General features: G+C 41.9%; 1 protein-coding gene across 2 annotated transcripts in view; it reads left to right on the top strand.

Moving 5' to 3' along the window:
- The window catches only part of GALNT1 (polypeptide N-acetylgalactosaminyltransferase 1), a 236347-nt gene that overhangs the window by 184177 nt on the left and 36716 nt on the right, over positions 1-15454 (top strand). For both annotated transcript variants that reach the window (XM_068236664.1, XM_068236665.1), the window contains one exon: positions 13483-13690. In XM_068236664.1, coding sequence (XP_068092765.1) covers positions 13483-13690 — 208 coding nt within the window. The remainder of the gene's footprint in view (positions 1-13482; positions 13691-15454) is intronic.

The following is a 15454-nucleotide window of genomic DNA, read 5'->3' as shown; positions in this document are numbered from 1 at the left end:
ATAGCTTTGTGAATGGAATAACATTTATTTTTTCCCAAAAAGTAGAATTGCACTTATTAATTAAGCATAAAATAGTTGTCGTGGATTTTGCATACCTATTTACTGTTGAAAAATAATCCCAACTAGAGCAGCTTGGCTCATTCTGTATTTGGACATAAATGTTTTCAGGGGCTGTGAATGTTCCATGCCGTCAGACACACCCATAAGAAAACCGTTCTACAGGCCAAATCCAGAGACGTAATACACGTTGGCACAACGTCTAGATACTGGTTGTCATAAATTATATTTCATGAAACTGTTGTTTATCTGCACATGCTAATGTCATTCATCTCCCCTCTTGAGTTAACTTCTTCCTAGCTTTTTCTAACTTCTTAAAGAGGCTCCTTTAAAAGTACATACACATAGGTTTTAAGGCCTGAATGTTAACTACGTGTATTTAACATGAAAACTGGGCAATTCCTTTTCTGTCTTCAAATGAAGGTGGTGTGACAACCTATGCTGCTTCCAGAATAAATGGCCACTGTGTAATAGTAGGCTCTGGGTAGGGTATTATAGGTCTCCAGTTAGTCATAGGTGAGCTAGTACAAGGTCTGCAGTGATGAGGTAGCAACACTCTACTGATTACATAATCTATGAGACACAACAAATTCTGATATTTTACACCCTACAAGTTGGACTCTACCGCATCTCACTTTTCGTAGGTAGGGAAAGCTGCAAAGTTGACATCCTTAAGGGGACAGTATAGTTACAAAGACCAGACGTCAGTTAGTTTGCTTTTTTCAGTTGGATTCGTTTGAATGCATTAATTTAATGATGTAATATGGTGTTTATAAGCAATATCTAAGAAAAGCTTCGTAACCCCCCATACATAAATTCATAGAGTTCTGCTTTAGTACCACATCACATACGTTGCTTTGTTCATCTGTGGAACTTAGTACTAGTAAAAACATTCCATACCATTACTAATGTGACAACTGATCTGATAATTTATCCACGTCCTTACTTTTTTTAGTGTGTGTGTGTGTGTGTGTGTGTGTGTGTGTGTGTGTGTGTGTGTGTGTGTGTGTGTGTGTGTGTGTGTGTGTGTGTGTGTGTGTGTGTGTGTGTGTGTGTGTGTGTGTGTGTGTGTGTGTGTGTGTGTGTAGATGCTGAGACACTGTCATCTGTAATCCACAGGTTGCTGTGAATTTGTCAAAAGGACACATGAGGCTGCACACTGAAGGCTTGAAATGCAGATAGCTTGTATTGAAGAGGGCACACTACATGTTACAGTATTAAGGCCTTCATCAGGTGTAGAAATAAGCAAACACACCTCACCTGCTTAAAGGACAACTGTAACGAAAGGTATATGGAGGCTGCCATATTTATTTCCTTTTAAACAATAAAAGTTGCCTAGCTATGCCACTGATCCTCTGCTAATAATTATTTGCCATAGATCTTGACAAGCATGCAGAAATCAGGTGTTTGACAGTATCCGATCTGACATGATTAGCCACGTTTGTTTCTGGTGAAATTCAAATACTATTGCAGCCAAATAGATCAGCAAGGCTGCCAGGCAACTGGTAGTGTTTAAAAGGAAATGCATATGGCAGTCTCCGTATACCTCTCACTTCAGTTGTCATTTAAATACCATCACATAGATCCACCCACATGGTGGGATAATGACATCATACTAAATTTACATATCACAGCTAAGTGCATAATCATTTTCATGTGAAAGTGACAGCATTCAATGTGAAATATCAAACGCGTTAGCTCTTTAGTCAGTAGTAAAATGTCATTAAAGGGGCACTCCATCCGGCTACCCTCACTGATTAAACATTATATTTATCACGTACTATTCATCCTGGGCACTTCATTAACTGACTACCCTGTAGCCTATAAAGGATAAAAAGAGTCACACTAAGTTTAACAATTTAAAAACTGTTAAAAAGAATCACATCTGATAAATTAATTATAATCTAGTAACATTATTTAGAAAAACTATATAAAAAAATTATAAACATTTTTTAACCACTTTAGGATCCCTGGTACGCATATCTATGCCCCTGTATACTTCACGTGTGGATCAGGTGGGTAGATATCCGTGTTCACGATCCCCACGTCATTTTCGTTCGCTTCACTGTCGCAGCCCCCTCCATCTGTGATCAGGATGTGAGAATCCGCAAGCTCTAAGACCAGATACTTCCGTGTTTCTATTAATAGAACACGGTCTCAGTAGCACCATCTTGTGGTCAAAAAGTAAAAATACACCCGATTATACCACTATACTGTTTTACATAGAAAATGTATTAATTTTTTTTTCTTTATTATGTTTAACCCCTTCCATCCCTGCCCCACAGTTACCAAAATAATACACTTGATAAAAAAATTACATTTAAAAAATTTTTTTTTACATAAATAGTTACCTTAGGGACTTTTCTAATATGTATGTCATAAGCGTATATTACTGTTAATTTTGCAAAAAAGTGTCTTGTAATAAGTGAAATAGTATTCTAAACGGAAAAAAATCCACCTTTATTTCCAGATAAAATATTATCGCCATACATTGTACTAGGGGCACAATTTAAACGTTGTAATAACCGGGACAAATGGGCAAATAAAACATGTGGGTTTTATGTATCAAAGCACATTTTATTTTAACCACTTTACCCCCAGCAGTACGAATTTCTCCGCCCCTTTTTTCCCTCCTAAAAAACCAGGGACGGAGAAATCCGTACCTTCCGCGCTCCCGCCGCTCGTGCGCGCGCACTGGCCGCTCGTGCACGCCGCCGCCCGCTCGCCCGGAGATCAATGAACGGGAAAATCCATTCCCGTTCGTTGATCTAGCCCCCGCAATGATCTGCTGCTTCTTTCAGAAACAGCGAGATCATTGTGCGTCTCCCAGCCTCCTACTGCTTCCTGTAAGCGTCCTTCCGGACGCTTACAGGTCGCATGTAAACAAACACTCTGTGGCCATCTTGTGGCCAAATAGTAAACTACACCCTAAAAGCATTTTACATATACAAACATTACATTTACACAATAAATTAACTCATTACCTCCCACACTCCCCAATTTTTTTTTTTTTTTTTTGTAATTAAAAAAAAAAAAAAAAAAATACAATTAAAAAAAAAAACATAAATAGTTACCTTAGGGACTGAACTTTTTAAATATTTATGTCAAGAGGGTATAACACTGTTACTTTATAAACTGCGGGCTTGTAATTAGGGATGGATGCAAAACTGAAAAAAATGCACCTTTATTTCCAAATAAAATATTGTCGCCAAACATTGTGATAGGGACATAATTTAAATGGTTTTATAACCGGGACAAATGGGTTAATACATTTCATGGGTTTTAATTACAGTAGCATGCTTTATTTAAAAACTATGATAAACAGGCAGATAAAAAGAGCGAGTGCACACCATTGCCTCAAAGCTTTGTCACAATTCTACCAGCGGTGCAACATCCAGATGAAAAACAGCTTGTATCTATAGTAACGAAGAGGGGAAAAGAAATATCCAGGAGCTACTCGCCATGGTTTACTTCAATAAAAATTCAACTTTTAATGCAATTCTTCCAATAAAAACTTTTTCCAAGGATAAAAGGCAAAAAAGACAGCAATACTTATCAGACAGGAGGTAGTACACAAGGTGCGGAGGCAGGTCGACGATCGTTTCGCCCCTCTATGAGGGCTTTCTCGAGACCATCTACCCCCTCTATGTGTGTCCACTCATATATACCCGAGACCACTCCCTCCCAATCAGTCACAGGCCAATGACAGCAGCTCACCTTACCAACACACCTGTATGGTGTGATTAGTGTCCGTCCCTCCTCCACTCAGCCAATGTACGCCTACATGTCCCCTGTACGTAGCCGGCGTTGCATCCACGCAGGCGCATAACTCGGCGAAGCGCTTTCCATGCGCGTCATCTATCCCGCGCCGCCAGCCGTCTATTGTGGCCGTCAGTTGACGTCACCACGTACGCGTCACTCAGACGCGTAGACGCATAGGGACCTGGGGACGGGTGGCTGCCATCTTGTGGACATTTTACAAAATACATCCACATTACACAGATCCTAGTTTCCGCATTGATACGAATCCGCGAACCAGGAGCAAAATATCGCCACCTACTGGTCACAGAACTAATCACTAGCTCACTATGAAATGATAAAGTCCATAAAGTACTGGACCCACAATTGACTTCACACTAATAGCCTGTGACTTAATCGGGCTTCCTAGTCCCTAGTCCTACATGAGCGGCACACACCAACAGGCACATTTACATCAAAGAAAACATTAAAAACACCGTAACAGTCATCAAAGTGTTTATACAATATGGGCTATGCTAAACATCAATTAATGAGACCTCAATGAGGCTAGGAGACGAGGAGACCCCCCACCATGTGCCTTCTTTATCATTGGTCTCGTAAATAAACCAACCAAATCTGTAATTACATACAAGCAGACCTCCGACCTTGGAATCAAGTGATTGGGAAAAAAATGTAACCACCACACAGGTCCAAGATGCCCATCATCGGTACAAATTACACATGGCAAAATGATAAAAGGAGAAAAAAACACAAAAGGGTTATACATAACACTCCCAGCGGCACTTTGGGTGATGAAACAACATCCCCACATGTCTTTCGGTCATCGTGTTAGAATCAATTACAAAAACATCCCCATATCAATCCGATCGTTAAATCCTACAGGGCCCTCTGTCCCCAATTTAATTATCCATCGACTTTCCAGCTGTAGCAATTTCTCATCCCCATTAATCCCCCCTCTCCTATTCTCTACCACCTTATCTATCCCAAAAAACTTGAGACACTCAGGGTTACCCCCATGTTGGCTTCTAATGTGCTCAATGAGTCTCTTGGCTCCCTTGCCACTCTCTATAGACCTAAAGTGCTCAGAGAATCTCTCCCCCCATGGGTCTGGTAGTTTTACCTATATACATTAAATTGCAAGGACAAACTACTGCATAAACTACCATTTCTGTACGGCAATTGAAAAAGTGTTGGGTTTTATACGTGCTATTCAAGAAGGAAAACCACTTTCCCTGCTTTAGGTATCTGCAATACATACATCTATTGCACATAAAATTTCCCACAACTCTTGATCGATTAAGCCACGTCCTAGTCTGTTCTGTTCTATACTCACTTTTCACTAAATAATCTTTTAAACTTTTACATTTTTTGAAAGAAATACAAGGGGGTTGGGAGCACTTATCCTTCAATAAGGGGTCGGTCTTTAAAAGGCCCCAATTTCTTTTAATCGCTCCTGCTATGTGATCTCCCAAAGGAGAGTGGGAAAAGTGCATAAAGAAGCAGTTCCTTCTGGTTTTCTCCTTTTTCTTTAAGAGAGTCTTTCTATCCAATCCCTCAGCTCTCTTCAAGGCTGAATTCAGAATGTCCTCCTTGTATCCACGGGCCGAAAATCTCTTTTTTACTTCCAACATTTGCTGTCTTCCCATCTCTGGGATCGTATTGTTGCGTTTCATACGCACCATCTGGCTATATGGCAGGCTTTCCTTTAAACGGTTTGGATGAAAGCTCTCACCGTGCAATACCATGTTAGAAGCTGTGGCCTTCCTGTATGTAGTTGTAATGACTTCATTTCCTATTATGCTCAACTTTAAATCAAGGAAATCTAACTCCAAACCTCCCCAATTGGAAGTAAGATGTAGATTAATATCATTATCATTCAGTACTCCTATCCAATCCTGGAACTCACTTTTACTCCCCGCCCAGACCACGAGGATATCGTCAATGTATCTGGCCCAGAGGCGGACCCGAGAGGCACCCCCCCCCCCCCTCCCGGAAAAAACCTGCTCGAGTTCCCAGTGCCCCATGAAGAGGTTGGCAAACGTAGGGGCCACTGGGGTCCCCATCGCAGTGCCAACCTCCTGATGGTACCACCGCCCGTCGAAGAGGAAGGAGTTGCCCGTCAGGACCGCCTCCAGGCCAGCCAACACAAACGAATTCTCCTCAGGACTCTCCTGTAATAGTGGTAAAAAAGACCTAACTGCTGCCAGTCCATCATTGTGTCTTATCCTACTGTAGAGGGAGGTAACATCTATACTAGCTAGTGCATACCCCTCCCTCCATTCAAACCCCCTAAGCCTGTTCAGGACATCCGTGGAATCCAGGAGAAAAGAGGGGAGTGCCTCAACCAAAGGTCTAAGCTTAAAGTCCAAAAATTGGGACAGGCATTCAAAAACTGACCCTATTGCCGAGCAAATAGGGCGCCCAGGGGGGCATTCCATATTTTTATGCACTTTGGGGATGCAGTACCATACGGGTTTTCTTGGGTTTGCCGGAATCAATCTGTTTGCGGATGTTCTACTCATAATGCCCGTGTCCACTGCTCCTCTAAGTAAACCTTTTAATTTCCTCATATGTCCCTCTGTTGGATCCATTCGCAATTTCCTGTAGGTAATTCCATCTTCCAATTGTTTAAGACATTCCTTTTCATACATCAATCTCGGCCACAACACGATATTTCCACCCTTGTCGGATGGTTTTACTAAGACATCTTTTTGATTTTGCAACCATTTAAGGGATTTCTTTTCTTCCACTGTGAGGTTCTGTATTGATCTCGGATAGATAAGGGCTCTAACCTCTTGCCTAACTTTATTATAAAAAACCTCTAGAGCGGACCCTGGGGTGATTTGGGGATTAAATTTGGAAGAAGGCCCAATATGGGAGGGGACCTCTAAGCCCTTACTAGAGAAGACTAGATTGTTCTCATCATGATCCTCACAGATATCTCTGATCCAGGCTTGCTCAGTGTCCGAAAATTCAGTACTCAAGATCAGCGGAATTGGTACCCTAGCAGGGGGGGGCGGTTCCTTATAAAAACCCAGTTTCTTCTGCGATTCAAAATAGCGATGACAGGCTATCTTTAAAAACTATAATGGCCGAAAACTGAAAAATAATAATTTTTTCCCACATTTTTTCCTATTTCCCCATTAAAACACATTTAGAATAAAATAATTCTTGGCATAATGTCCCACCTAAAGAAAGCCTAATTGGTGGCAAAAAAAACAAGATATACCGTATATACTCGCAAGCAAGCCGACCCGCATGTAAGCCGACCCCCCCACTTTTACCCCAAAAAACAGGAAAAAATGATTGACCCTCATGTAAGCCGGGGGTAGGAAACGCTGGCCGCGTGATCCCCCCAGTATGTCCCAGTATAGCTAGTATAGTGCCCAGTATAGGTAGGTAGTGCTCAGTATAGCAAGTAAAATGCCCCAGTATAGCTAGTATAGTGCTCAGTATAGCTAGTATAGTGCTCAGTATAGCTAGTATAGTGCTCATTATAGCTAGTGAAGTGCCCCAGTTTAGCTAGTATAGTGCTCAGTATAGGTAGGTAGTGCTCAGTATAGCTAGTAAAATGCCCCAGTATAGCTAGTATAGTGCTCAGTATAGCTAGTATAGTGCTCAGTATAGTGCTCAGTATAGCTAGTATAGTGCTCAGTATAGCTAGTGAAGTGCCCCAGTTTAGCTAGTATAGTGCTCAGTATAGTGCCCCATTATAGCTAGTATAGTGCCCCATTATAGCTAGTATAGTGCCCCCAGTATAGCTAGTATAGTGCCCCCAGTATAGCTAGTATAGTGCCCCCAGTATAGCTAGTATAGTGCCCCCAGTATAGCTAGTATAGTGCCGCTAGTATAGTGCCCCCAGTATAGCTAGTATAGTGCCCCCAGTATAGCTAGTATAGTGCCCCCAGTATAGCTAGTATAGTGCCCCCAGTATAGCTAGTATAGTGCCGCTAGTATAGTGCCCCCAGTATAGCTAGTATAGTGCCCCATATAGCTAGCATAGTGCCCCAGTATGGGTGGGTGGGTAGGTAGGTGCTGTCCCTCCCCGCTCCCCCTGCGGCCGCCGCTGCTGCTATTACCTCAGGCGGCGCCGCTTCCTCTATCCCCGTCCTCCTCCGGTAGTAACTCATTCACAGCAGCGCGCCTCTCGCTGCTGTGATGACGAGGAAACCATAGAGAGCGGCTTCCTGTAGCGCGATGCCGTTACTATGGGAACCGCTCTCTATGGTTTCCTGCGTCATCACAGCAGCGGGGGGCGCGCTGCTGTGAATGAGTTACCGGAGGAGGACGGGGATAGAGGCAGCGGCGCCGCCTAAGGTAATAGCAGCGGTGGCCGCGGGGGGAGCGGAGAGGGACAGCACCTATCCACCCACCCACCCATGACTCGCAAGCAAGCCGACCCCCCAACTTTTGGCCCACTTTTGGGGGGTCAAAAATTCGGCTTGCTTGCGAGTATATACGGTAGTTCATTTCATTGGGATAAGTAATAATAAAGTTATAGACGAATGAATGGAAGGAGCGCTGAAAGGTGAAAATTGCTCTGGTGGTCAGGGGGTAAATCCCCTCAGTGGTGAAGTGGTTAAAACTATAATGGCTGAAAATTGAGATGATTTTTCCTTATTTTCTTTACAATGCATGTAAAATAAAGTAATTCATAGCAAAAATTACCACCCACAGAGCCTAATTTGTGGCGAAAAAACAATATATAGATCATTTCAGTGTGATAAGTAAATAAAGTTATCGCTGAATGAATGGGAGAAGCACTGAAATGTGAACATTGTTTTGGTTTTTAAGGGAAAAAAACATGTGGTCCTGAAGTGGTTAAAGAGGTTTTCTTATCCATTCCCCTTGGGTGAACAACATCCATCATATGTATTTATTTAGCCACTTTTTATTTATTGCCTGCCCTATCGTCATTGATGGCATCCAGGACTAGCCATCTCAATCGGGAGGCACTATAACAGGCTTCCTTGAAATGTCTGGCCATTGGTTTATCATCATGAATCTTTCTTTCCTGTAAATTTCTAATGGTTCTTATGCTCCTGTATGCGGGCACACACTGAACTCGTCATGCCCATGTACATTTAGCCCGTAGGCACTTTAAACTATAAACAGCATGAACACTAGAACAAGAAAATCTGCCCCCGAATCTTCTCCAGTCTGCTCGTGTGTGGATGAGACTTCATGCTGCCTTGATCACTGCATTGTAACTACAACATTGGACAGTGCTACTCCTGGCACTACTACTTTCCACCCCCCTTTTTATTTTATTTGCTTATTTGATTTTCACATTGAATGCTGTCACTTTTACGTGCAACTGCATAAGCACTTGTTGCTATTAGCTGTGATATGTACATTTTAGTATGATGTCATTATCCTGCCTTATGGGTGGATCTGTGTGATGGTATTTAAGCGGATGTGCTGTGTTTGCTCATTTGTACAGCTGACCAAGGTCTTAAGACTGTAACATGTAGTGTGCTGCATCAATACAAGCTATTTGACCTTCATTGTGTATCCAAGTGCTGTGAATTTGTTGTATGTAACTCTGAATTATATACAGTACATGCAGGCTATGCTCTATGACTGTCGTTTAAGCAAACAAGCCCTTAAATCTCGTAGCTGTAAATTTGGATAATATACTTGTTGAAATCTATGGAACAATGTCGTTTTGTTTTTTTTTGTTTTTTTTTCTCCTTTTTTTTTTTTTTTTTTTTTTTTTAACCCAACTAACTATGTAACATTTAAATCATAGTGATAAGATACCAGTAGGCTATGGTGCAACACTGGCCTAATTGTTAATTTCAATTTAGGGGCCACAATAGACTGCATTGTACATTTGTGGCAATGGTGCACCAAGCGATTACATTGGATGCCAGAGTTCAGCTGTTATATAGCTGAACTCAGGCTAACAGCATAGCCTGTGGTACGGTTAACAAATCTGTCTATGTAGTAGCTGAACCCTCAGCACAAACTCCAAATCTGCTGTGGCGCAGGTATAGCAGAGTAATGTTATGATAGATAGATAGATAGATAGATAGATAGATAGATAGATAGATAGATAGATAGATAGATACTGTTATCAGCTGTGATCGAGTGTTATCGGCTGGAGGGTTAGTGTTGGCATTAGTTATGTGTGTGTGTGTGGGGGGGGGGGGGTAGTGTTAGTCAATAGGGCTAGAGGTTAGTGTAAGGCGATGGGAATAAAGATTAGTGTTAAGGTGCCCCCTAATAATAAAATCTTAAATTGTACAATATTACCACTTCTATGTAATATGAGGGACGACACAAAGTATCTTTTCTCAGTGTAATTACGCAGTTTATACTTTGCTACAAAGATATGGTAAGATTGTACAATCAACATTGTATCATTAGTGGGCACCATTAGGTGTACTATATGAGGGTTAGTGGATATGGTGGTAGGAGGTTTGATTTGGTAGTTTTAGGAGGTTGGTGTGAATTTAATGTTACAAAGCAATAGCAATAGTGGCAAGAAAATTCCAGACACAAAGAGTTAGAATATTCTTAACAAAATGGCAGCAATACCCAGTACCCAAATTACCATGGCTTTTTATTTACCTGGATGCCTTTGTGAATGATATTTATTGGCTTGTAATTTAATGCTATATTAACTTTTGCTCAGTCATTGGAAGGCTGGATCTTGCTAGGTGTAATCAGTGCTAATGAGAAGAAAGCCGGAAACAGTTCACACATAGACAGAAATGGTGGCTTCAGAAGGGACTGCTTTAAATTGGAGTAAGCATGCAAACTTCCCCAGATTTGAAGCTGGGCTAAGCAGGCCCAGTAGCTGCTGAGCATTAAATTGTCAGCTGATGAATTCAATCTTTTATACACACCAGGAACCTTGGAATTCCAGTAATGAAATGATTTTCTGGAAATGGGGCATAGCTGCTTCAAATGTTGACAGGGCAAAGCTATATAAACACCTTGATCAACTGTCCAACTGCTGTTGTACAGCATGTTTTTAATCAGCACTATGAGTTTGATTAGCTTAGTTTCAAGGAAATTTGTTGCATTCTTTGTAAACACTGAAGCTCAACTCTAGTACTGTGATGGCTTTGTGGAGCATTTTATGGAGGGTTGGTTTTTGTTTCATTTTTTTTAAAAGCCCCACTCCAGGAAATGTTGTATTTTATTAATAATAATAATAATGATGATCTATTTACAGCGCTTTCCTCCCTGGGGACTCAAAGTGCTGTGACCCTATGTTATGTAGCCTCAAAGGTTCGGGAAAAGAGGTGGGTTTTTAGCCTTTTCTTAAAGCTGTCCAGAGAAGGAGCCTCTTGCATTGACTGTGGAAGTGAGTTCCATAGAGTAGGGGGTGCATAGGAAAAGGTCCGAGCACCAATTGTTTTTAAGTGAATTCTGGAAATCAGATTCATCTTGTTGGCAGAGAGAATGCATGTAGGGACATATAGTTCCAATAGATCCACTATGTATTTGGGCTCCTTATGGTGTAGAGCCTTGAATGTCAGCAGGCAGATCTTAAAATGGGTTCTCCATTTACTGGCAAGAAATGAAGAGTTTGCAGTACTGGGGAGATGTGTGAGCTGAGGGGGGCATTGGTTAGAAGTCTGGCTGCTGCATTTTGTACTAGTTGTAAGCGGCACAGAATCTTCTCTGGGGATTCGACGAACAGGGTGTTGCAGTAGTCTAGGTGGGGCTAGGCTTTATTGCCATTTGCAGCTCCATCTGGTGGGTATTTCCTAGCAGAAGAAGTGAATAAATCTGTGCAGATGTAACCTTTCTGAGGGCATTTTATAATTCTATAGCTTTTTTTAGGAATTACTGTGTGATAGGAGCCAGTTATTATATCTGTGGAGTGCTAGATCATCCAGGTGGCACTTGATGCTGCGGATAGGTAGAAATGCCTGATAATTGGTTTTGGAGCTTTAGGTAAGCTGTAACTGTTATTTACTACAGTACTAAATCATTCAATACTGTCTCATATTTTAATACACGATGAATATGAAGCTCTTCCGATTTAAAAGAATAATTAATGTGACAGTTCCTTTCCCTAGATAAAGCCTGTCAAATTATGTTTCCATCGATGCAAACTTTAACCTGTTTCCAAAATGAACATGTTTATGGCCTTTGCCACCTTTTGCATTCCCTTCCATGTTCGGTTTCACTTCTTGATCTAAAACTGTGAATCATGTCTTTTATTTAACAATAAAGGCAACTAAAAGAGGGTCATTGTGGCCATCATAGTTGCCTCTTGTTTCTTCATCATTAGCAGAGCATCTGTCAGAAAGTATAGCTCATTCACCCTGTTTCATAGTGTTTTTGCGCAAAGGTCACTAAACACCTTTCACTGCAAGCGACTTTGACAGTATCATGGGGCAGCTTTGACTAATTGGATAAGATTTGTAAAAAAGAAAAAAAAAATTGCCAACAGGCCACTGTACAAAATGTCCAGATTATTAAATGTGGCCTGTTCACGATGATCCATTCAGTGTTTTACTGTAGCAATAAAGTCTACGTAGCAGGTGAGAAAAATCAAAAAGTAAGTGTATAGGAAAACAGTCTTGTGTTTGTAATCTTCACTCCTTGCTAATTGTACATGTAGGCGTATTATAAACAGCGCAGAATACTAATATGTTTTTCTGGTGGTTTACTTGCTAAGGAGTCAAAGCACCGTGTAGAATATTTACATTGCATATGAATATTTATAGAAAGAGCGATTGTGTAATGCTGGTTGGAAGGATGGGTGGACAATGATATAATGGGGAACAGATACAAATATTTAGGTGATAGCATAATTAATAGATAATTATTGGGGCAGGCACGTCATTACTTGCCTACAGGGCGTTGCTCCCCTAGCCCATTATCAATGTGGTGTGAGCCATGTTCCCCAGGGAACATATGCAGCTTCCAGGAGCATGTAATAGAGGCGGAAGCTTTGAACTCCTGGCCGCTGCAGGCATTCCCTGGGAAACATGACGAGGACGTGGGAGCAATGCCTCAGTGCATGTAGCTATGCATTTGAGGAGATGTAGTCCGTGCCCCCTGTAGACCCAGTTCTGCTCAGTCGTAATCTTCAACTGTGGCAGAATGTTGAATACGGGCGGGGAGGAAGTGGGAGTTCTTCCTCTCCTCTGCCCGTCCATAATTCAGCCCCCTCAACCTGCCTCTTTAGTTCCACTTATGAACCACTGTACACAGCGGGCCACGGAGCTGCGCTGTGTGCAGACTTGTAATAATTGAGGTCGATTATCCTTCCGACCTCAATCACCACAAGACCGCACACAGCGCAGCTCCCCTGCGCACTGTGTGCAGCAGATCATACGGGCAGCTAAAGTGGCAGGTGGATGGGGCTGAGTTTAGGATAGGTAGAGGGGAGGAAGAACTGACACTTCCTCCCTGCGCATATGTGATATCAGAACGGGGCCGCACGGAGTGCTGGAGGTGGGAGGAGGGTGCTGTGTGCTTGTCGAAATATATATTAAAAATATCAGGGTCAGGGTACTTTAACTGTACTATTTGCAACAGCTATTATTTTATAAAGCACTTTATAACCATGTTGCTTTCATCCCTTTACTTTCCTGCAAGTATGAAATGGCAGGGTTTAACTGCAGAGGCTTGTATTTCTTTTACCGTAATCCTCAGACGTTGTTTGTGAACTCCAGTCATTTTTCTATGTTGTAGATTTTTTGAAAAGACCACTGGAAATATATGTCAGAAAGCTGAAAGTTCCTGTACATGTAATTCGCATGGAGCAACGATCAGGCCTCATCAGAGCCAGACTTAAAGGTGCTGCAGCATCCAAAGGACAAGTCATCACATTCCTAGATGCACATTGTGAATGTACAGTAGGCTGGTTGGAACCTTTGCTCTCTCGGATTAAACATGACAGGTAAACCTTTAATTATGAAAGTTTTTATATTGCTTACTATTCATTTTATCCCGCAGACAACACGTGTACAATACCAACTCAGAAGAATCCCAGATGAAGGGTCATAGGCTTCAATTCATCAAGCATTATCGCATTCGGTAATGCTGAAAACAGCTGAGTTAACGGAGCACTTAAGAAAATGTTAATTCATCAAAGCTGTTACCGAATGAGAAGCTGAAATGACAGAGCAATGAGATAAATTACCGACTTGTGCTCAACACATGTCAGCAAATGTCAGTAAATGTTAATTAATCAAGGTTACCACATTCGCTAGCACATTCGGTGTTTATCTCCAGCTCTCCCCTGTCCTTACAGGCTTCGAAAGCCTTCTGTGTGAATGTTTTCATGATTAACAGGAGCAGGCAGCCAATAGAAACAGCCCCTGTTCTCCTGCAAGTGCCGCTGATAGGTGCTGATAGGTCACAGGCTTCTTCACACAAGCTTTCAGACCCCCCAGGCAGTGAGCAGAGAGAACGGGGCAAAAGATATCCCCAGATGTCCTTCGGTCGTTTAACCCTTTGAGTCCCTGTTTGAATAAGCAAAGATGCAAGTGGTGAAATCACCAAGCATGTCATTTGTAATGTCTCCAGGAAGTTTATCTACGTTGTGGCAAATAAGTAAAATGTTAAGAAACATGATGGACATATTCAGAGCAGAGGCAGTATAAGTAACAGTAAATATAACACGTTTACATAAAGGGATGTCTGGATGCCTTCTATTGTTATCAGCTTGTAACAACACAGAGACATTCCAAGCTGCTCTGCACCACTCTGCTGTTATCTAACAGCCTTTGATGAACTGAAGCCGTAGTACTTCGTAGTACTTCGGTAACTTAACGAACCTCTACCACACATGTGAAAATATTGATGAATTAGCACAGTGAAGTGTAAAATACCGAATGCGGTATTTTAAGGACTGGGATTTTGTTATCGAACACCCTTTGATGAATTGAAGCCATAGTGCTTATGGCTGGTGAGCCTGAAGTGTTTAGTCTTTTTGTTTCCTCACTTCAGCCAATAACTGGGTTATAAAGGACTGACTGAGTTGCTGGGGATCCCCCAACGCGCATCACCTAGGAAACGTACAAGAAAAGGAAATGTTGGCACTAAAGGTGGCCACACACGATGCAATAAAATGATCCGATTTTACTGTAATTCGATAAAAACGATCGGATCTCCAGAAAAAATCGAAAGCTTTTTTTTTTTTTTTTTCATTCGACTGAAAAATCCGATCGGATTTCCTGTTTTCTTTGATTTTTATCGATCCGGAATGCCAGATATTTTTCTTCAATCTTTCTAAAAATTGTATGGTGTGTGTTAGATTGCCAATTTATTAATATACACACCCTAGCAATTTTGTCAGAGTAGCCAAACATTTTTATCATAATTGGGGAAACATTGAACATAGGTGTGTGGTACATTGGTCATATTTTTTTTTTAATGTTACAATCAGTCAAAAAAATTGATTGCAATTCTTAAATTGAACAGATATTTAAAAAATTGTATGGTGTGTGGACACCTTAACCACTTCACGACCGCCCCCAGCCGATGGGCGGCGGCAAAGTCCGGGCCCAAACGACCGCAATACGCCCATCGGCGGGGGCGGCTGCGGGAGTGGCTATGCGGCGATCGCGTCATTCGTGACGCGATCAGCCGCCGGGGACTGGCTCCGCCCCCCGTTCGCTGTAATCCGCCGGCCGTTCGGAAGCGCCGGCGGGTTACTAGC

This window comes from Hyperolius riggenbachi, chromosome 5 (genome assembly GCF_040937935.1).
Source record: "Hyperolius riggenbachi isolate aHypRig1 chromosome 5, aHypRig1.pri, whole genome shotgun sequence".
NCBI lineage: Eukaryota > Metazoa > Chordata > Amphibia > Anura > Hyperoliidae > Hyperolius > Hyperolius riggenbachi.
Note: the sequence above shows the minus strand (reverse complement) of the source record. Positions and strands in the feature narration are given on the sequence as shown.